Source organism: Crinia signifera, chromosome 5, assembly GCF_055691185.1.
Source record: "Crinia signifera chromosome 5, ASM5569118v1, whole genome shotgun sequence".
In the NCBI taxonomy this organism is placed as follows: Eukaryota; Metazoa; Chordata; class Amphibia; order Anura; family Myobatrachidae; genus Crinia; species Crinia signifera.
This window is the reverse complement of record NC_139221.1, coordinates 281689283-281713145: the sequence shown is the minus strand read 5'-3', so window position 1 is coordinate 281713145 and position 23863 is coordinate 281689283. Positions and strand designations below refer to the sequence as shown.

Below are 23863 nucleotides of genomic sequence, written 5' to 3'. Positions count from 1 at the left end.
GCAGAATGTAGTTCTGGCAGTGTTCCCAAGGAACCCTCCAGCAGAAATGGCAGTCACAATTACTGCTTATTCGTAGAAAAAGAAACAAAAAAGAATGCAAAAGTAATAAAGAAAAAAATAAATAAAAACAAACAAAAGAAAGAAAATAAAACAAAAAGAAAAAGAAAGCAAAAGTAAAGTGATAGAAGAAAACAAGAAAGAATGAAAACAATAAAGAAAACAAGAACACAATAAAACAAGAAAGAAAACAAACAAAAAAATAAATAAAAAAAAAGTGAAGTAAGAAAACAAGAAAGAACACAAGAAAGAAAAACAAATAGAAAGAAATACCGTAAATAGATAGAAAAATGCTGGTCTCTGTACTAGATTTAGATTTATTTTTTATTGACTTTATATTTAATTTGTGGTTTAAGGTTATTTAAAAGTGCACTTTTTAACCACTGCCATATTCTCCTCTTTCCTCTGTAGTGTAGGGGCACGTTCACTTAACCGCAGGCCTTACAGAGGGTAACAGGCTTGTTGCAGTGCCTGGAGCTATTCAGTTGCTGTGAGTTTCTGTTTGCAGCCTCCTGGAAACAGAAATCTAAGTAGGTCTCGCCCTTACCGCAGCCAGCGTGTCTACCCAAAGCTCTGGGCAATTAACTCAGTAGCTATGGGTTAACACGCATTAGCCGTGGGTTTACTGCAGGACGAAATTGGTATAAAATTGAATAGCTTAGGGTGTTAAAGCTCAACTCTATTCTCCTACAGTAGATATACCCCACAGGATCCTATGCACCATGAATGTATGTTATTCAGTTATTTGTAGCTTGTTTTCTGTATGTACTTCTTTACTAAAATATGTAGGCTAAGTAAATAGTAGGGTATATGTGGATTGGAAGACGGGGCCCCAAAACTGGTATCTTGCCTGTGGCCCCAAGTTATATTAATCCCTCTCTGAAAATACAGTACTTGTGAGAGGAAGTGCAAAGAGAGTAGCCGATTTTTTCAGCGCAACTCTAGGAAGTATCGGGTGAAATTGGTGATGCCGATGTCCGCAATGTGCCACATGACATTCCTATGGTACTTCTGGATATCACAGAGTGTCACTATCCCCCCGATGTGTTATAAGGTAGGATACAGGCTGATATAATATTGCCTACACAGTCACAAGGCTTGCCGCTGCTATTACACAGAGCGATGTATATCTGGGCTTATGAATTTCCGACGCCTCCGCAGCCTGTCTTTGGGGAAGGTGATTTATGGAATTTAGCAATTTATAGCATGACCGCCATTCTGCTCCCATGCATTCAGCTCTTTAATTACTTTTGTTTTTGCAAGCGGATCAACTAAATAAAATATCTGCGAGAGGATTTCTGAGGAGCGATTACTGGCTTGTTGGGGTTTAGTCAAGAATGAAATGCTTCTGTTCTATTGACATGAAAATGATATTAGCTTAGCACATTCAGCCCACACTGTTTCCATCTCGCTGCTTTCGGTGTACAGTGCTCTGTACATAATCAGGGACACAATATACGCCAGGCCTGCGGGTCATTTCAGCTCTCTTTGTTAAGGCAGCCTGCGCAGATAAGTGTTTTTAACACGTTTCCCAGATACCCGCCTTGGTTAAGGATTATGAGAATCCCTCGGGTACTGAAACAGCCAGTCATCAGGAGGGGTTAGCAAATTAGTATAATGTCTTCATAAAAATCACACTGGAGTTATTATGTCCCAGGGGCTGCGGTTCTCACTACCGTCCTTTACCGAGCCATCTCCTAGCGTTCCCTGGCCCTGAAGCGGCAGATGAGTAATGACATACTGTGCGCTAAGTCTTGGTTTTAGTGCTGTTTTCATACAGAGAGTAAGCCCAAATAAATAAGGCCATATAAAAGCAAATAACACTAAAGCAGCAATAAAAATATGTTATTAGTAGGCAGTACGTGTGTGTTATTTAGTAGGCAGAACGTGTTTGTGTGTAGAGGTCACCTCGCTTCCCAACCAGATTATAGACCCAGATCCAGCTCATTTCTCCTCTTACAGTTCTTACCGCACTTACACAATCTAATACACATTTGTATGGTTTATGGCGGCGAGGCTTCATGCTTTCATGTAACATTAATAGTGCAGACTGAATACAAATCTAGTTGTAATTTACTGTCAGTAGCACACAATCCGTTCTTCAGAAAACCGGATAAAAATTAGCTATTATTCAGAATCAAAGGGCCATGGCTGGAAACCTCCTCCAGTAATGTCACGGGAAGTTTCTCAGGAGAACTGACAGTAAGCCTTATGGTTCCGCTCATTAGCATCTAATTATGGCCAGAATATGGCTGACATCAAAGGGATGTCTAAAAGGAACATTACCAAGAAACGATACAGATGTGATGCATAGTAGATGTAAGATATGTTTGCTGATATACTGCACTGTATTTATATATTTAAAAGTTAAAGAGTTGCCTGCTATTGGAGAACCTCTTCTTAAAGGTTCCCAGTCCTGAATGTTCCCTTCCAGTTATGGGGAGAAAAATCTGATTGGTGGCTGCAAAGTGCCTGAGGAACAGACAGGCAAAAAGGTGCACAGGACAGTTAGGAAACTGAGGGGTAGATTTATTAAGCTCGGTGAAGTGATAATCTGTCTGGTTTTTATCACTCACCAATCAGCTCCTACCTGTTATTTTTCAAAACAAGCCTGTAACTTCACAGGTAGGAGCTGATTGGCTGGTGATAAAAACCAGACAGTTTATCACTTCACCAAGCTTAATAAATCTACCCCTGGGTACTCTGCCACAATAAGTTTAAAAAAAAGGTAACGTTTACCATATTAGGTATATTTATAGCAAAAGTAAATACTATGCATTAGTTATTCTAAGGGGGTATTCAATGCAGGGTCACGACTGTCGGGCTTGCCGGACAGCCATGACCCATTCCCATTCTCGGCCGGCTCGACACTGATTTGGCAGGCGGGATTCAAAGTCCCGATTGCCAAGCACCAAAAAGGGGGCGTGGCTATGAGAAGCAGTCAGATATCGCTGAGCTGCGGCCCCGAGCTTGACAATTCCCGGCCGTTTTCGGCAGAACGTGCCCGACTGCTTACAAAGTTGGGCAACTTCTGCCGAGATCCCTGTTCAATGCTGTCAGGGAAGACAGCATTGAATAGGGCCCCGCCACTATATCCCCCGCCAGGAATAGCGGCGGGAGATTGAATAATAGTTGAAGACAGGTCAGAAGTGGTATATTTTATGTTTTAGTATACAGTATATAAAGTCCCAACCACAATTTGTGTGTCTACCCGATGAAGTCTTTTACAAATGTGTCCCTGTATAAGCTTTGAACGGTTATGTACAAAAGCAATTAGTGCTAAAGGCGGGATGTATCCTGTACCACATTCTCTGTGATACATGCCATCTGTTTTGCATGTATACCAGCATTTATTAATGAATAGTTATGCAAGGGATGGCTCTTCCAAAAAGACTCTTGGGTATATTACCTGGAAGTGGCTGTTGGCTGTAGGCTTCTTCGGTAAGAAGACCCTAGGCCTCTATAGATGGCATTGTCTATAAGAAACAAGCTTCAGAAAGTTTCACTTTCCAGTGCTTGATTCACAACTGCACATACTATGGGGTCCGCGGCGGTGGTGGTCCAAGGCAGACAGCTGCTATATCCACTGTGGAACACTTTAACACAGTAGTTTTTTAAGATGTGACTGCATTTTGGGGGTTAATGCATCCACAAAGTCTGTAAATAACATAATCGTTGCCAACCTCATACTACTGTATGTGATAACCCAAAGATGATCACTTACCATACTGGTTATTTCTACAGTGTCGCAGCGATCGCACTGTATCTGCAATCATATGCTGCAAAAAAAAAAAAAAAAAGGAACAAAAATAAATCAATCATTACGACATACCACAAAATAACAGGTCATTATCATATACATTCAATGAAGTGTAAATTCCCCAGCTATAATTTATTCAAAAGTTCTTAAAATAAATGTCAAATTCCTGTTTTTGCGGGATTAACAAAGCACTGTCACTTAAGTACTTGGCACGGAAATTACCATAATTATTACAATCTTCCTACAAATTAGTTTTCTATCCCAGGAAAACAGAAGTCAAGAAGTAAAAGGCAAATTTTTTTACTGGCTTGTCAGCCACTCACCACGGGTACCACTGATGTCTACCCCTCCTCACCCCAACACTGCAGCCCTGCTCTGCCTCCTATCTATAGATCTAGTCACTGCTCTCATTCTGAATAATGCACTAGAAGGAGAATGACTGGATAGCATACTGCAGTTTCCTCTAATAAGAATCACTGATTCATGTGCACACACAGCCTGGTGGCTTTTTATCTGGCTCACACAGCTGCAGAAGTGGAACAATACTTGGAGTAATGAGAGTATGATAATAAAATCAACGTAATGCTCAGCAATAGGTGTTACTTGGAAAACTATAGGATAACACTGGTTAACTCGCCATGTGTTAAAAATAGATAATTGTCTCAGGCGTTGTGTAGCTACATCTGTACCGCCAGCTGCCATTTCTTGCTCACATCACTATTCACGATTGCTGCCATTATTCACCTTCACTTCCCTTACTCTGGATAGACAACATAAGGGGCTAGTTACCAGGTATTACTTCCTTGCTACTCTCACATAACTGAAAATAATCTGCTCCTTTTAAATCTACAGTACATATGGTCTCTGCAACGCACCTATCCTTGTAAAAGCAATACACATACATCCAGTGGCGGTTTTTATCTATTGGCTGCAGAACTACAGCCCCCCCCCCCCCTCGATAAAATCCGCCTTTGTGCTCAGCCTTAATGAAGCCAGTTGCAGTCCATGAGATTGCACTGGCTTCACTCTTACTAGCACTGACTTCTGATTGGAAGTCCGACCTGCCAGTCATCCACGGTAAGGCATTCCCATTGGGAGGTGTTCCCTAACTCCGGGACTGCCAGTCCAAGCTGCTATATTCTTGTAGGAAGCCTCTCCCTGCCTTGCTGCGCGGCCAAATTTAACATCTATAGGCTGCAGCTAATGCAGTCCACGTAAGTTGGGGGTATGCGCAGAACCGTCGCCGACACTACACATGTGGCATCTCTGGGGCAACAGACGGCGGTGAGAACTGGGAGCAGCAGTGATCAGCGGCGGAGATTACAGTAGCGGTGATCGGCAGCAGAGACCTGAGCAGCGTGATCAGCAGCGGAGACTGGGAGCAAAGAAACAGCGTAGTGGTGCCGGCAGTGCGGCCAGCAGCCCACCTCATTTAATGAGGTAGGAGCCGCCAGCGTATACGTCCGTTCCACATTTATTATGTCGACAATCAGTAGATAGGTGTGACTATAATAATGGCACTATGTATTTTAAAGATGCTTACACTTTTGATAATGGTAAATTACTGCAACTTGAACTTTAACCTTGTTGACATAGGCCCACCTGTCTATTGACTGTTGAAATGATAACCATATTCCCTTGTTAAATTGATGAAGAACACAGTCACGTTGCCATACAAGTACAGTTTATTGTATACTCTTCATGTGGTTAATGAGGTTTTTTAATATTGTTTTAAACTACTGACTTTCAGTTTTTTTTGCAGTTTTCAAAACTATTGTTCTACCATTTGCCAAGGCGAGAAAAGCACAAACTCAATTTTTCTCATTGAATACTGCCCTGTGTCTTTTTAAATAACAAGTCATTCCAATGACAATAACTACACATATACATAGTGGCAGGTATTGCAGCATGTATATGTTGCTGAGATCTCACAGCCAAGCTTAGTCTAGTGGCAGGTATTGCAGAAGGTATTGGTGGCTGGGATCTCACAGACCAGATCAGGCTAGTAGCAGGTATTGCAGCATGTATATGCTACTGAGATCTCACAGCCAAGCTTAGTCTAGTGGCAGGTATTGCAGCAGGTATTGGCGTGGTCAGGCTAGTGGCAGGTATTGCAGCTGAGATCTCACAGCCAAGATCAGGCTAGTGGCAGGTATTGCAGAAGGTATTGGTGGCTGAGATCTCACAGCCAAGATAAGGCTAGTAGCAGGTATTGCAGGATGTAAATGCTGCTGAGATCTCACAGCCAAGCTTAGTCTAGTGACAGGTACTGCAGCAAGAATTGGTGGCTGAGATCTCACAGCCAATGTCAGGCTAGTAGCAGGTACTGCAGCATGTACAGTATATGCTGCTGAGATCTCACAGCCAAGCTTATTCTAGTGGCAGGTACTGCAGCAGGTATTGGTGGCTGAGATCTCACAGCCAAGATAAGGCGAGTGGCAGGTATTGCAGAAGGTATTGACAAAAAAAACAACAACTGAACACTGTGGTCTTGAAATCAAAATTTCACAAAACATTTCTGTAAACAAAAAAGCCTGAATTAAAAGAAACCGCTAATGCTATCATTGTGGAGATTTTTAAGAAATGCTCATTTCAGACACAAACACATCAAAAGCACATCAAAAACAGGATAAAAAATGTCTTTGGTGCTCATTCCAAGAATTGCGTCAGAAGGAACCAAAGCATTTCAAGTTCTTGATTACAGAATGACCTATGTATTTTGCTTTACTGTGCGCTAACAGTAGATTCAATTCAATTGGTAAAAGCAAAACTTACGGGAAGAAAAACATATAAAAAAGGGTACTTGTTTCCTAGCACAGCCACAACGATCATAATCGCGGTCATCGGGGGTAAAATCGGGGGCATCGCGGCCGCTAAAAAAAATCGGGTGCGATGGGCCAGACGCGATGCCCGCGATTTCCCCATAGAGAACAATGTTAAATGGCTCAATTTACCCGCGATGACCACGATTTCCCATAGGAAACAATGTGAAATGGCTCAATTTACCCAAATTATCATAGGGAACAATGGTAAATGGGCCAAAAACACCCCTGAACATAAAAATGTCCCCCCAAAAGTACTATACGCCACCCCGCGATCAACGTGAACCCGAAGCATGGCGAGCGCAGCGGTACACGTCCTCCGACCTTTTCATGCCCTACTATCCACGTCGGCGTGGAGTTGAGAATAAAATAGTGTGGCGAGCGCAGCGAGCCACCGAGCCCGAAGCGTGGCGAGCGCAGCGAGCCCCGCGAGGGGACGCGGATACCTTCACAGTTATACGCGTCCCCTCGCGGGCTTCCCAAGTGTCCATGGCGACGCGGACACCTGGGAAGCCCGCGAAGGGACACGTTTACCTGTGAAGGTATCCGCGTCCCCTCGCCACGCTTCGCCGACGTGGATAGTAGGGCATGAAAAGGTTGGAGGACGCGTACCGCTGCGCTCGCCACGCTTCGGGTTCACGTTGATGGCGGGGTGGCGTCAACTACTTTTGGGGGGACATTCCACTGTTCTGTGGGTTTTTTTGGGGTTTCTGGCCCATTTACCATTCTTCCCTATGCTGATTTGGGTAAATTGATCCATTTAACATTGTTTCCTATGGGAAATCGTGGTCATCGCGGGTAAATTGAGGCATTTAACATTGTTCCCTATGGGGAAATCGTGGGCATCGCGTCTGGACCATTTAAGCATTTTTAGGTGCACACGACGCGACCGACCTGATTTTTCACTGTTTTCAATGCATTTCAATGGAAAAATCGGGGGCATCGCGTCGGTCGCGTCGCAGGCCACTAAAAATTACCCCCGATGGCCGTGATTGTGGCCGTGCTAGGAAACAAGTACCAAAAAAAGTTATCTGAAGTCTGCCCTTTATTTATTTCATATATGTATTTCCCCAACTTCCCAGCACATGTGTGTGAGGCCCTGTATCTCTGTTTTGCGCACATCTGGACTTAAGGTCACAGATACAGTATATATACAGAGCCAAAATGTCGATTTTCTTCCTGCTTAGGAAAAGGCTGCTACCACCGCAGAATTAAAACAATAGACAATGTATAAAAACAGTACAAAAGAAGAATCTTCAGGGCTGCATGTTGACAACTTATTTGCATCAACTGTGATGAACAAAACAGTGGAGCTGGAAACAAGGCCTGCGCGGGGTATGTTTATTGCTTCTGAAAACACGAAACAATACTGGGCGCCGGAGGCAGGAAATGATTTCCCGATTATCAATCTTCCAGCAGTGTTGATGTATCACAGAGGAAGAACAACAAGAGATGGATCTCAGCATGGAAAACACCGTGAACTTAGGCTATTCTAATGGGCCACATGACAACAACAACCAGCCACTTAGTGCACAGATATTGTAACAGACGGATCTGCAATCGCCGAGCACATCTAAAAATACACTGTTTACTACCAACATGCTCTATATATAAACAGTTACCGCATAATAAAGTGTTCCTATTTCTACTGCAGTACAAAAGGTACTAGGGGCCGAGAGATTATACAGGCTGTGCAAGACTTGAATACGCATTTACATTGCATTTGTGAAAATATCATTTATGGTTTGGAAATGTTTGGTTGGCGGTCATATTTTTGACATGAGAATGTCAATGTGCGGTATGTCGACAATGTTGAGATTCTGGTGTCTACATGCAAATGTCATGATGGTGACTGCACTTTATGGCAGCCACAGCAATGAAGACTTTGATATCACGGATTGCTTGATCAAGAGATTTTTTTTCCTTTTTTTCAAAAACGATTCAGTGACAATAATAGGACTGTTCTACAGTTTGTTGAAAGTTATCCCCAATGCGCAAAATAAAGTAACGTTTAGCATAGCTTGAACAGTAGGGTGTGCACAAGAAGCGTGCACAAGAGGTGGAGGTATCTGTCTGTTGTATGCAGCATTGGTGGGAGACTCCACTTCCTGAGGAAATGTACGTACGCTCTCTGGTCTCAGCAGTCTGGTCTGGCATAGCCGGGTGATGGTTGATGCATTTGTCTCTACATTCAGGCAAATATACAACAAAACTCTGACATCAGAGGAGAAATCGTTCAATGATTTCGCACCATCGAATGATCCCCCCCCCCCCCCCCGCTGGACTGACTTTTCTAACGTACGCTTCCCGACGAATTTGGGGTGGGCACTGATGTCACGTGATGTCAGCTGCCCGCCACAAGCAGGCATTGCTTCCGTAGGGGTAAGCCGAGCGTTTCTATGGGTTCACCCATAAATTGCTGAACATTCCGCCCACTATTGAGCGAATACTCCAGGGAGTGCGACACTGACCGAAGGAGTATGCTCCAGGGGTCTGCACATGCGCATATTCGCACATGCACAAACCCCGAACATCGGCCAGGGTAGCTAATTTGACCCACACGAGCTGGTCTGAATCGCCCCCATAGTGAAGGTCATCCCCAAGAGATCTATTGCAACTCTCCAATGGCAGAGATTGGACCAACAATTAACGACAACATTCTGGGCCCCCACAAATCTGTGCTTTATAGAAAATGGGCGCTATATTCTCTTACTTCTGCAGAAGGTGGAGGAACAGTCTATGGTCTGAAAACATCAAGAATAACCTTTGTGGCCTCTGTGCCAGGCATTATATTGGCATATCATGTGTGAGGCAGGGTGGCGGGGGTATACTGTACATGTACAATGCCAGATTCAGGCTTTGGATAAACACTGGAGGGAACCCTGCCGCACACTGCAGGAGACCGATGATGTCAGAGATGATTTATACTCCAGCAGGATAATGAACCAAGGAATACAGCATATGTCACATTGCATTGTCTTAAATACTCATTAATCCTGGAGTTGCCCAGCGAAGGCCAGACCTGGACTTCACTATGGAATTATCTAAAATGTACTTTTACCCATGTTCCTATCCAACTTGCAAAGAGTAATGGGAATAAATGATAGTGTCCATGCTTATCGGAGAATGCATTTATAAACTGTAATTGTAGCCACTGTAAAGGTGTTATAATGTAATATGCCACACCGGTTTTGAAGTCGGCCATATAAGCAGATAGGTGATTCAGTTGCTGCATCACAAAGAGCTGGGTTCCTGCAGTAATAACCATGGAGACTATCACTGTATTGTCACCGACCAATCACACCCCAGACCGCATCACATTCACATAAACAATGTTTGTTTCTCATCTCTTTAGGTATAATACAAAAAGCTTTATGATAGTTGTCAATTAATATACTATATCCTATATTTGCCAAACCATGCTGCTAACCTAATCTTTTCTTTGTTTGTATGCACACAATATGTGTCCAGTATTATTATGCAGCAACAGCTGTGGGTCAATTAGCTGTGTGCAAAGAAACCCTTACAGTCATAGGGTGTTCATATGGTGCGATTTTGTGTGCGATTCGGTCCTGATTCCAATGTGATCGAATCAGGATCTAATGGACCGGCAAGCAAAACCGCATTCACTTAGGACTATATAGTCTTGCCTGCAGAGTCTATTTCTCTATTCGATTTCGATGCCTTGCATTGGGATCTATTCGGCATCGAATGCGGCTGAAAACCTTTTAATGTCCATTCGATTTCGATTAGATTTTGCTTATATAAGAAAAATAATCCAAATCTAACCGTGTGTACAGGGCATTAGCATTCATTGATGGGCATAGTAAATACACATTTCACAGTATTGGGATAAAACCTGTGACTTAATTTATAAATATCTGCCTAAGACAAGCAGGACATAATAATATATAAATGGTGTTAATAGGTGTATAAATAATATATGTATAATTATGCCACTTATTATACTGGCATTATCTCGAAGTCAATTGAAAGCTATATATACATAAAATGACTTCAGTAACTTACCAGTTTTTCAAAGTTGACAAGGTTATCCAGAAAGGTTTTATTTCCTTCATGAATGAATGTGACATCTACAACAAGCCAAAGAAACAAATAATGTATTAAATACTGTGCATTATATAAGACACTCAGCCACCAATGCCATACAATGCATATCGTTTTACCTGACCATCTAAAGAATAAATCAAAGCACAGCCAGGTGCATACAAATCCAATAAAACACATTGCCTATGTTCTTGAACTTTCTAGATCTAGAACACAAGTTTGTTTTCCGAATGAACTATAAATGAGTACTGAGCAATGTTATTGACGACCAAAGTATTCTGCATCCATCAGTCCGGGCAGACAGATGAGTCAGAGGGAATTAAGATACTTAACATTCATAAATACTGGAACATCCTCATGAGCAATACTCAGCTGTAAATTTTAATTACCAGAGATCCTTAAGAGCTCCAGCAAAGCTTCAAAGCCATCGGTGCTAGAACGCAATTTGCATTTAAAGCAGCACTGGATACAGCTGTCTTTTAAGAGATGGAGGCGATGAAATAATTGAGCCGCAAATTATATACATGGGTGCTCCGGTTATTCTTAAATCAGAATACATTTATTTGAAATATCGGACATGAATTTAAACGGATAGAATGAAACATTTTCAAAACCAAGAATGAACATGGCACAATATATAAATACTGGGACATTCTCATTGTTATCTAGATGGTGGTTTATTAATGATTGTCATGAGGGACTACTGCATATTACTATGGGTGTGTGCTGCTACACAAGCCCTGCGGCATTGCAGGATTACTCTAGCTGATGGTTCTCAGTATTGATGGATACACACGCAGACTTTCATCAAGTAAATCAAAACCAATCATTTTGTTAGAGCCCTATCAATACTTTACTCACCTTTTAAGAGTAATGGCATAAAGGGGATTTTTGGCGGCTTCATTTTTTTAAAAGTGTCTCTGTAAGCTTTGTGATTTAGGGATGGATCCTGTAAGAGTGCATTGAAGGTAAAGTCAGGATTTCCACTTGCCATAGAAAGCATGAACATCATACCAAATACGTTATCATATGATTCAATGAATATGTCTGTGCATGTAACCTACTGATAAAGCATTATTATATACAAAATAAAAACAAGTAAGTTTGAAAGAATTCATGTATTAAAGAACCTAAACATGACTACTGGGCACGTCCAGTAAAGGTTTGGCAGCCTATTTTTATACAGCGGGGTAAAGGTGTGCACTGTGGCCGCAGTTTTACCAAATTGCTGCCAACTTTCAGCAGTTTTGCTAAATTGCTGCTTTTTGTCAACTTTTCAGCAGTTTTTAAAAAAAAAATGATTCTTTCTTTACGCCAAGTTTTGCTTTTAATAAAATGGCTTTAATTCCCACTGGCAAAATTCCCAGAACTGCTGATTTACACATTCCCCAGACAGGAGTCTCGGGGGCAACACATTTGTGGGGCTACCACCAATACAATTGATGCTGCCTGTACCCACATCTTATCCAGTCCTGGAGAATCATCTTTCCCCATGTGCGGTGCTGGGAGGGAGGTGTCACAGGGCAGGCAGGGAACTACCCCTCTCCAGTGTGCCATGGTGGTGGAGGTGGGTTTTGGAGGAGGCCGGTGAAAGGGTGGTTAGCAGGGAGGGTGCAGTGCTGCTATTAGACTAGACACTGCCAGTCGGTAACTAACCCTAACATCTGGGGCCGGGCGAGGAGAAAAGCCATGGCCTCCCCCTCTGTCACACATATGATAACTGCTGGGAGTTCTGCTGTTGCTTCCCAGCACAGGTACTATAGGTTACTGACACCGAGGGGGGTCACCTGAACTTGCTGCCACCGCTGGTGCCAGAGCTTTTACCCGGTAGCTGCCTTCTGCCCAGCTGGTGGCATGTGTCAGTGCAGAGTGTAACGGTCACGGGTATTTGTGGCAGTGTTGGGGCATCTAAGTGACCACCCCATCTATAATATTGCGACCCTGGACCCCAAGTGCACTGCTAGAGACATATGTAGTCAATGTATCTTATGTGAGACAGGTATGACCACCTCATCCCCTCAGAACACGACATGCCTGCAGCTGCAATATTTTGAGAAGGACACAACGTTCTTTATTTGTGCAGTTCTTGTAACTTTGTCAAATGTAATTATCGTCTTTGATGTTATGACATGTTGTTTCTTGTACACATACGAGATGTACACACTCTTTTCATGCAGGCTCTCTCCTGATTGTTGCTGTGGTATTACAGATCTGTGTAATTACCCCGGCACATTATCTATCTGTTACATACAGTACACACAGAGGAGCAGAGAGGTTTAATTCAGCTAACAAACATGACAGCTCCCTAATGCTCGCTGATGCCACTACAGACTAGTCAGGGAAGTGCCGAATCCTGATGAATGTTGGTTTATCCGATAAAGCGCCTGCGTCGGCTTTCTGCAGAGCGATGAGCACACTTGTAATTAATATTAACTACCCGCACTGCGCTGCGACCAGTATACACATAGCAAGAAACTCACCGTCAGGCTTTCAAGTTCAGAGAAGAGTTTCTTTAACTTTCCTGGGATTTTCTTGGAATGAACATAAAGAGAATAGATAATGTTACCCCGTAGCACAGGAACACACAAAACAAAGTTGAGACTTTGAAGGCTCTACATGGATTTTGTGCTATGAATGCCAAGTACGTTCCTCTCCAATTTCATATGGTAACAGGGAGCTTAGAAGCAAAGTTTAAAGCTTGACAGTAAAACTTGGGCGCAGTCCCGCCTCTATATATAGAGACTGGATAAACAGGCAGCTATTTGCCAGCTGGGTTACTCCGAATGGCTGACACCATCCCCACCACAGGAGATGCTACAGTCGTTTTATGATAAGATTCAAAACTAAGACAAAGTTTATTGTGCCAACAGCTTTTAACCCTTCGAGTGCCAACGTCGATGCGAGCGATCCTCAAAATACCCCCAAAAAATTACGGCATCGCTCACAGCGACTGTTCTTTTAGTATAAATAAATACAAATACAGTAATACAGTGAATGACAATCTAGACTGCGCTTAGAGCAGCTATCAAATAGGAATATCAAAATAGGGGGTCGCCAAACCCTCTAAGGCAAATATACAAGAAAACAAGTAGATATTCCTCTCAAAACAGCGCTCTTACCACCTCTATCTAAAATTAGGGAGGATTTAAAGTTCTCAGTTTTATGTTTTTTCCAGGATTCCTTCCCACATCGGTGACATAGGAGAAAATGAAAAGAAGAAAATAAGAAGAAAATACAATGGTGTAGCAAGTCTTGACAAATAAGTTCCTCAAAAAAATCCCAATATGTTCCACTCTAGGGCGTGAAGGGATTACTTCTTATGGGGTCACCGTAGTGTTGAGATGTTAGTTTTTGCTTACACTTGCTTACATAAAGTAAGACGCCACCATACATATAAAGGTATCTTTCACCACCTTCCTTCTCACCGCCTTCTTCTCTTGTCCTTCCTCTCAGGTGTGGTTTATGAAATGTAGATGAGGAGGGATAGTATCAGTGTATAATATTTCAGAGAAGGTAAGGTAAATTTCCACAACTAGCCTGGCTACATACCCAATGTTGATAGACAGTAGTCGAAACGCGTTGGTGGCTTTTTTAATTAGGTAATTACACTGGTCAGGACCTATCTGGGGTGAGTGTGTTCCGGTCACCTTTGCCCCATGTATGGACCGTTTGCTAACTCCAATGTTTTACCTTTTTATTGTTCCGTTTTTAAAAATAAATTGAGTTTGTGAAATACTTGGAAGCATCTCTCCTTTTTGGGATCGAGGACCATTAAAGAAACCCTGATATGAGGATCCGCAGAGATTGCAAGTAAGCATAAACGTGAGCCTCCATCTTTTTCCATAGGAAATGAAAATTTAGAAAAAGATACCTTTACGTGTATGGTGGTGCTTTATTTAATGTAAGCACAGTGTAAGCAAACTTGGCTTATATAACACAAGGGTGATCCTTAAAAATTATACTGTACCTCCACATCCCATAGCAACATTGGATATGTAGCCAGGCTAGTTGTGAAAATTTACCTTACCTTCTCTGAAATATTATACACTGATACTATACCTCCTCATCTACATTTCATAAACCACACCTGAGAGGAAGGACAAGAGAAGAAGGCGGGGAGAAGGAAGGTGGTGAAAGATACCTTTATATGTATGGTGGCGTCTTACTTTATGTAAGCAAGTGTAAGCAAAAACTAACATCTCAACACTACGGTGACCCCATAAGAAGTAATCCCTTCACGCCCTAGAGTGGAACATATTAGGATTTTTTTGAGGAACTTATTTGTCAAGACTTGCTACACCATTGTATTTTCTTCTTTTCATTTTCTCCTATCTCACCGATGTGGGAAGGAATCCTGGAAAGAACAGAAAACTGAGAACTTTAAATCCTCCCTAATTTTAGATAGAGGTGGTAAGAGCGCTGTTTTGAGACAAATACAAATACAGCCAAGTCAATTAATTGAAGTTTAGTTAAATATTGCACCCCCCAAAAAAAAGAACAGTCGCTGTGAGCGGCGCTGGAATTTTTAACAAATATTTTTGTTAAAAAATTTTGTTGCTGTAAAAATATTTACAGCAACGTTGGCACTGAAGGGGTTAAACAGCTTATTTATATATTTTTTTTTTTGTTACCTATTTGTTTAATGATCCATAACACAAAACATAGAAGGAACATTGCTGTCACAACTTACCTCCCAAGTCTGAGACAGCCGGCTGACCGATGCCGTGTTCAACCCCATAATAATGGCAAAGAATGAATTCAAATTCCTTTGAACTTTGCAACTGTTAGGAAAAGACAATACATATAGGATAACCAATATTACGGATTAGCATTTATCGCATAAATATTGTATTAAGTGCTAGTAACTCTACCACAACAATCTATAGGGGATTACTTAATTAGGTCCGATTTTTCACCATCCTAGACAAAAAATCAACCTTGCCACTTTGCTGGTGAAACCGCATCCGATTTCACTGCTTTTTGAAGAATTTTTCACCAGCGCCTTTACAACTATGAAAAGTGTCTAGCACATTGCCTGTGAACACTCGATGTATTAACTACGTTATTCACCGACATGTCAGTATTATGAATTTACATGAACATTTTGCACACCAATTTATCTGACAAAGGAAACCACTCAGTGTTCTCCATAGTAATCCGGATGTAGAGGTATGGGGATGTCTCAGAGGTCGACAATAATTGCACAGTTGCTGCATCTTTGTACACAGCTGCTGTGCTAAATTATGCAACAGCTACAAGAGGCGACTTAAGAAAAATATTCCCACTGTCAGCTTCTCTGTTCTGCTGCTGTGCCTGAAGACACAGCATTGGCTCAAGTGCGTGAACACCCGATATCTAAGTAGCACTCAGGATACTCAGGGTGTCCACCAAAATCACGCTGCCGGGGCCATTGAAGCTGCATCCGAAAATTCAGTCGATGTCATCATCACACCCAGAAAACGGTGCCAATATGCACCCATACTCTGAAAAGGTACCCACTACCACCCCCAAAAGCCAGCATCAGGCCAATCAATCCACAGCTTTTGGGGCACTGCGGCCAATGTGCGCAGTGCAGATGCTGCAAAATGTGCAGATCACTAAATATTATTTATGTAAAGATCTGATCAATTTTTTTCCTCATGTCCAGAGCGGTTGTTTTTGTTCGCAATCCCAATAATAATAATAATAATAAGCATCAGGTTTTCCTCGGACTTGCTACAATGGAATTTAAAATGCTGTGCCAGGGCTGGGAGACCGCATGATATAGGCACATATGACTGCTGTATTCTATATACAGATTGTACTGTCTAAAATTTAGGGTCAAATGATCCCTACAAAGTCTTCACAGTATTCATGCTGCAGCACATATCATACATGCTGCCCAGGCATTTACTGTTACAGAAATAAGAGGAAATTTCTCACTTACTGGGCAGCGATCTTGATGAACTTCTTCACCAGCTGCACCCGCTTCCCCAGCTGGCTGCATAGCAGGATCTCAGTGGCCACCCAGAGTTGGACCTCGTTACATCTCTGAAGCAGGAGACTCAGGTTCAGCGTGTTCTCCCCCTTCCCTTGTCTGCTGAACGTAAAGTAGATCAGCTCTTGCTGCAAAACAAACGAAATGTTACTTTTAATCAGACTTGGTGATAGTACATGGTAGACACATACTGTAGCAGACCTATGAAACAAATATAGCTTTGTTATAGCTATGTTATTTAAATACAGGTTGAGTATCCCTTATTCAGATAGCATTTATCAAAATTATTCAGAAAACCACAGATTCAGGAATTTTTTTGCTAAAAGCACTACTGGGGACATCTTTACTGGGGCATGATATGTAACTGGCACTACTGGAGATATCTGTAACTGACACTACTGGGGGCATGATATGTAACTTGCACTACTGGGGTCATGATATGTAACTTGCACTACTGGGGACAGGATATGTAACTGGCACTACTAGGGGCATGATATGTAACTGGCAATACTGGGTACATGATATGTAACTGGAACTATTGAGGACACCTGCAACTGGCACTACTGGGGACATGACATGTAACTGGCACTACTGGGGACATGACATGTAACTGGCACTACCAGGGACATGATCAGCAACTGGCACTACTGGGGACATGATCAGCAACTGGCACTACTGGGGACCTCTGTAACTGGCACTACTGGGGACCTCTGTAACCGCCACTACTGGGGACATCTGTAACCGCCACTACTGGGGACATCTGTAACCGCCACTACTGGGGACATCTGTAACCGCCACTACTGGGGACATCTGTAACCGCCACTACTGGGGACATCTGTAACCGCCACTACTGGGGACATCTGTAACCGCCACTACTGGGGACATGATATGTAACTAGCACTACTGAGGACATGATATGTAACTGGCACTACTAGGGACATCTGTAACCGCCACTACTGGGGACATGCTATGTAACTGGCACTACTGAGGATATGATATGTAACTGGCACTACTGGGGACATGATATGTAACTGGCACTGCTGGGGACATGATATGTAACTGTCACTACTGGGGACATCTGTAACTGGCACTACTGGGGACATGATATGTAACTGGCACTACTGGGGACATCTGTAACTGGCACTACTGAGGACATGATATGTAACTGGCACTACTGGGGACATCTGTAACCGCCACTACTGGGGACATCTGTAACCGCCACTACTGGGGACCTCTGTAACTGGCACTACTGGGGACATCTGTAACCGCCACTACTGGGGACATCTGTAACCGCCACTACTGGGGACATGATATGTAACTAGCACTACTGAGGACATGATATGTAACTGGCACTACTAGGGACATCTGTAACCGCCACTACTGGGGACATGCTATGTAACTGGCACTACTGAGGATATGATATGTAACTGGCACTACTGGGGACATGATATGTAACTGGCACTACTGGGGACATGATATGTAACTGTCACTACTGGGGACATCTGTAACTGGCACTACTGAGGACATGATATGTAACTGGCACTACTGGGGACATCTGTAACTGGCACTACTGAGGACATGATATGTAACTGGCACTACTGGGGACATGATATGTAACTGGCACTAAATATGTAATATACTTGTGTGTGTTCCATGTGTTTAAACAAAATAAATGGTATTTTTTAATAGAAAACATTTCTGTATTTGGTTTGGGAATCCTGTCACTTAACTGTTCAGAACAGTGGGATGGTGCTTGCATTAATGAAAGAATAATGGGATAGAGTGGAGGAACAAAAGTACCATAAAATTTGCAAAAGTTACCGAATGGAACTACACTATATCCATAATGAAAGTGCTACCAAACATTTCTGGGTGACAATTAGACCATATGCACAAAGAAGAATAAGAGTAAATGTGTATATCCGATAGCAATAGTATAGGAAAGAATCCAGTAATCATGAAACTACAAATCCCAGCATACCCTACCAGCCCAGTCTGCATAAAATAACTGCTTGAGGTGTCAGTAACATAAACGATATATTGCAAAGATCTGCATATTCCCCAGAGTCCTGTGGTGCACATACTGAGAAGGGATGTGACTTCATGGGAGGGGGAGTAGCTTAGTGCTCCAACCACTGCTTTTGTCACTCTGGAGGTCCAGGAGATGCAGCCTGTCCCAGGAGATTGCTGTGGTTGCAGTAACGGCTCCTACAGTGTGACAGAAGCCTGATGTTGCATGTATTGTTACAGTGCAGTACCCCAGGCTCCTGTCACTGAGCATGTGCCCTCAATGTCTCCCAGTGGCAGCCCAGACCTCCGCAGTACCAGCCAATCCGCTTTTTATTGCATGTTACAGGTTGTGTTTAAGAAATGACAATAAGTAGTGGATTGGCTGATTATATCTTTGTCACTCTCCCTTCTCTATGTTAAGTGGACATGACAATGAATAAAATCCATCAAACAGATTTGTGGCATCTGAAAGAAGCCAGCCTAAAACTCTGTGGCTAATTGTAGTGCCCACAATTAGTCACAGAGTTCTAGGCCGGCTTCCAGAAGCCACAAACCTGTGGCAAATGATGTTCTGATTTGGTTTCACAATGATAACTTTAACCTGTTTCTTTCCTCTTGAAAGACGATCCCACCTAATGTCAGTGGTGTTTATGTAATAAAAAACAAGGGCACATATTAAACAGGAGATTCCCCCTACAATACAGAGTGGAAGTAGCCATGTTTAGGACCGAGCCAATTCACATGACAATGCCGCCTATCACTCTGTTACAAACAAGTTACATCAATGAGACAGGAGACCGCTTTCTTGTGAGTATTTGTCCCAGCTACAGGCAGCGGAACCTATGGTATATATGTGCCGATGACAGTTTGACTTGGAACCAATTTTCAGAGCACTTTGTTATTCACAATGGGTTCCTAGGAGACCTCACCTCGTGTATTGAATTGAAGAGACTCCAGTCAAAACTGGTTAGTTCTAAAGCGATATCCCAAGTGTTCATCCCCAAGATCCTAACCGATCTGTTCTGCGTCTCTTCGTTCTCCGCAAATGGGTTCTGCAAAAAACAGGCAGGGAAACTACAGTGTAAATATTAGATTTGCAGAGGACGATTTGTAAGCAAAGCAATCCAGGTTGAGTGCACTTTATTTTTTCACGCTTGTTCACCTCTTACAAGATTATTCAGTCAATTTAGGGGAAGGCCTTGAAAGCACAGGAGTGTGATGAATTGACACTCATTGAACAAAGCACTCTGGGCAGAAATTCAATTATAAAGAAACTGACCAGGCAGATAGGACAAAAAAATGCCACGCGCCTGATAATTAACTCTCTGAGTGCCGGGCAAGACCATATAGGGCAATCTGGTGCAAATCAAGCTGTATAAATATTTAAAAATGACAAAGCATCTAAAAGCCATCTTGTTACTTTATAAATAATGGAAAATAAGAAGCATTAAGGAAAAATTATGGTTTAACAATGTAAAATCTACATACCAGCATATAATAGTTACACTGCAAAGGATACATCTATTAACTTATCTGTACTCTGGCCCAGAATCACTCACCAATGTGTCGCTCCTCCTGTAGGTATAAATACGGCTGGATGAATCCAGAGTCTTGGACAAGGCCATTTCTGTTGGCAAAAGTTCGTGTTTTTCTGTGGAAAATAAAGCGTTTTGTGAAAACCTAGAAATCTAATCATCCTATTAAGGCAGAGTAGAGGAAATGTTGTCTACTTTAGAAAACTACAGATTTTGTATAGCTGAGGAATTCTACACGCATTAATGTCAAATTGGCAGCATGGTTGGCATAGTGGTAACATAACTACCTCTCGTTCATAGTGCGTTATCTGTGGATAGTTTGTATGTGCTCCATGTGTTTAGGTGGCATTTCTTCAGGTACTCCTGTTTACATCCACACTCCAAAAACATGCTGGCGGGTTACTTGATTCAAAAATTAACTGTATTGGAGCGGATTCTGGGTCAGATGTAGTAAGTCTGATGAAGAGATAAATTGGAGATAAAATAGAAGGTGATAACACACCAGCCAATCAGCTATGTTTGAAAAAATGACAGTTAGGAGTTGATTGGTTGGTGCTTTATCACCTTATACTTTATCTCTTCACCGGGCTTAATACATCTGCCCCTCTAAGTCATACGCATAGTTGCTGTACAGTATTTGTGAGCAGTCGCAGCAAGCCAGATTTACTGCCTTATGCTGACACAAGATTTCCATCAGCTAATTAAGGTTCTGCCTGTCTGCAAGCCGAAATCCTCGATGCTTTTATTTTTACTGTATTTATTTATTTATTAACAGTTTCTTATATAGCCCACACAGATTCCACAGCACTTTACTGTATGTCAATCACTGCAACTGCCATCATTATTATTTGCAAAAAAAGGCCTTTCTTCCAAAAATGCCCATTACAGGTATGGTATAACTCTCTGAGAGTTGGGATTCCGACGGTTATTCTCAGACATTGGAATCCCAACTGTCAGGAGCCCGACAGGGGGGCGAGCGCATTCTAGCCCCTTGCAGGGGAATCTAAAGCAGACTGTCAGTTAAAGGAGACATGTTGCCACTTTTGTGGAAGATTGACAAGGCCAAATCTCAGTTGATTTCCTGGCCTCCTTATTGGATCTTCCAAGACATCCAAGTTTGTCCGGCATCCCGCACTGCATTACATCCCGCCCATTGTCTGTAAGCCACCCGGATACCAGTCGTGTCATAGTATAGATTGTAAGGTATTGAGCAGGGCCTTCCTGCCATTTTGACTGTCTGCAACGACACAGTTTGCTTTTACCCTATTTCTAATTGTGATGCAAAACAGAACTTGCTGCGCTGTATAAGAAACTGTTAATACATAAATAAATAGTAAAGCATGTAAAAAAAATCTCCTATCAAGCACATATGTGCCCTTGTATGTAAAAGAAATCATACCCACAAGAGGATTAAAGCTTTCTTTCTTCCTTTATATCTTTTTAATATTATGGATATTTTAATTTGAATGCAAATCTTGGGTGAAATTTAATAGGATGAGAGATTCAGAAAGTGAGAGATTTGGTAAGAAATCTCCAGTGTTTTTTTTTAAAGCAGCAATTACACTTCAAAATCAAACTGGTTTGCAGTGTAAATGATTGCCGCTTTAAAAAAAAACCTGGAGATTTCTTACCAAATCTCTCACTTTCTGAATCTCTCATCCTATGAAATTCCCCCCCTCCCCCCCTACCATCCAATGATAAACATTTACAGAGAAAAGTTATTTGCTAAGGAAGAGGCATCAATTGTTTTCTTAACGAGTTGGGGAACCAGCTGTCACCATGGTAACAGCCCCCTACTAGAAATGCACAACAATATCCGTGGTCACACTGCAGAATGCGTCCCCCGGGTAGGGGGGAGACTGAATACTTTTGCTAGAAATTGTCATCCATTAATTCTCAGAGACATCAGTAATTGCAGAAGAAGAACAGAATTGGAATTACCCCCAGAAAATGTGACAATGACCAAAGCCAGGTCCTCTTCTGGATGCTGTATCCGCTCAGCCACTATCTTCAGGATATCTTGAACAGAGCTGGATACTTTCGTCCTGATGCTGACGTAGGAGTGATCTGTTATGTAGACACGGCAGAAAACTGCACAAAAAAGGCAGGGAACACGAGTGAGCATTCCAAGGAGATCTCCATAAACCTCGCCCGCTGTCAGCGCCTGCTCTCCTGCTATGTATGGTAAATGCAGGCGAGGGCCTGTCACACCAAACAGCAGCTCCACTCATTTAACCATCATTTTGCTGGGAGGTAAATCACGCTACTGGGGTTCATTATTAATGACGGTTTGCAGTAGAAACAAAATATTATGGTTCTTAAGTTAAACAGAGACTGAATTGACAAATAAATCTCTCTGACTGAACTCCTGTCCCAGCGACACTGTATCGTACATCAATGCCTTATTCCATTTAGTGACATCACATACAGAGTTACCCTTTGCCGGTTCTCCCAGCATAAAACATTTTCTCCCAACTAAATTTCTGGACAAAAGCAATACAAAATAAATCTTGTTTAATTAAGTACTATAAACATATGTTTTGAATTAGCATTTAAGAAAGAAGTATTTCTAGAACCATTGTCATTGCACATTTTTAATGGTCTATTCTTGTCTTTAGGAATTTGTCCTAGTAAGCGTCTGACAATGTCATTATTTTTGTGTGTGTGTGTGTGTGTGAGACAAGATTCAATTACATTCTCCACAAAACAAATATATAGAAGATTGGATAATGTTGATTCAGTATATGAATTGTGGAAGAGGAACATGGCATATTCGTATAATGAAGTATAATGTATTGCAATGAAATGATCAGGCGGATACCACACATTGCGCATATATTATTGGTAACACTGGGAAAAGGGGAAGTGGACTGTAGCTTTGAATTCTGACTACATCCAGTGGTTTATTCTGGTTGATTCGCAGCCTTGCGAGTCAACCAAACCCTGCGCCTTGAGAATGGTTGGCTGTCGCCACCCATTCGCAAGTGCGATTTGCTTGATGGATGTTACACAGTAATTGAAAAGTTACCATTTATTTCTTATTTGATGAGAAAACTCAATTTAGTCACTAAATTATTCAGAGCAGTTAATCAAATTTCCCCAGGAATAATCTGAGGAAACTAGTATCAGCTTCAATGTTAAAGGAATGAAAGTGCAAGAATGCTGTACATCTCCTGTGTTATATAACATACATATGTGCATACTTGGTCACTAAACACTACAGTATATAGATGATTTCTTCATCCCCATTGATACTCACTTTCCTCTACCTCATTAGCATTTCCTCTGTGTTGCAGCCAGTTCTCCTTAAGACTGAATTGGTGGAAGAGAGTTCTGTTCTGTGGGCATAAGATAAAGGGCAATATAAAATGTTCCCAGTATACACTGTCCTATAACAAAAGTAGGAAACACCCAGGAAACTAACCAGTACATACAAAATAAAATCCATCACGTATATCCTACAGAATGGGAAACAGATGATTACATAAGAAAAGTATGATAAAATAAAATGTTCACACTTCATTACACCAAACTAGTAATTACATTTGGACTTTATTTGAGCTGACCCCTTGCTGTAAATGGCAGTGTCCCCCTGGTATCTGTAGCTGGTAGCTCCGTGCTGCAGCTCACAAAG

General features: G+C 42.0%; 1 protein-coding gene across 1 annotated transcript in view; it reads right to left on the bottom strand.

The window, feature by feature from the left end:
* Nucleotides 1–23863, bottom strand: part of RAPGEF5 (Rap guanine nucleotide exchange factor 5) — a 265810-nt gene that overhangs the window by 7046 nt on the left and 234901 nt on the right. Inside the window, exons 16-25 of the mRNA XM_083189111.1 lie at nucleotides 23489–23567; nucleotides 22171–22320; nucleotides 20254–20345; nucleotides 19624–19746; nucleotides 16634–16812; nucleotides 15398–15488; nucleotides 13188–13238; nucleotides 11569–11656; nucleotides 10669–10733; nucleotides 3782–3836 (exon numbers count right to left, since the gene is read on the bottom strand). Of these exons, the coding sequence (XP_083045237.1) occupies nucleotides 3782–3836; nucleotides 10669–10733; nucleotides 11569–11656; nucleotides 13188–13238; nucleotides 15398–15488; nucleotides 16634–16812; nucleotides 19624–19746; nucleotides 20254–20345; nucleotides 22171–22320; nucleotides 23489–23567 (973 nt within the window). The remainder of the gene's footprint in view (nucleotides 1–3781; nucleotides 3837–10668; nucleotides 10734–11568; nucleotides 11657–13187; nucleotides 13239–15397; nucleotides 15489–16633; nucleotides 16813–19623; nucleotides 19747–20253; nucleotides 20346–22170; nucleotides 22321–23488; nucleotides 23568–23863) is intronic.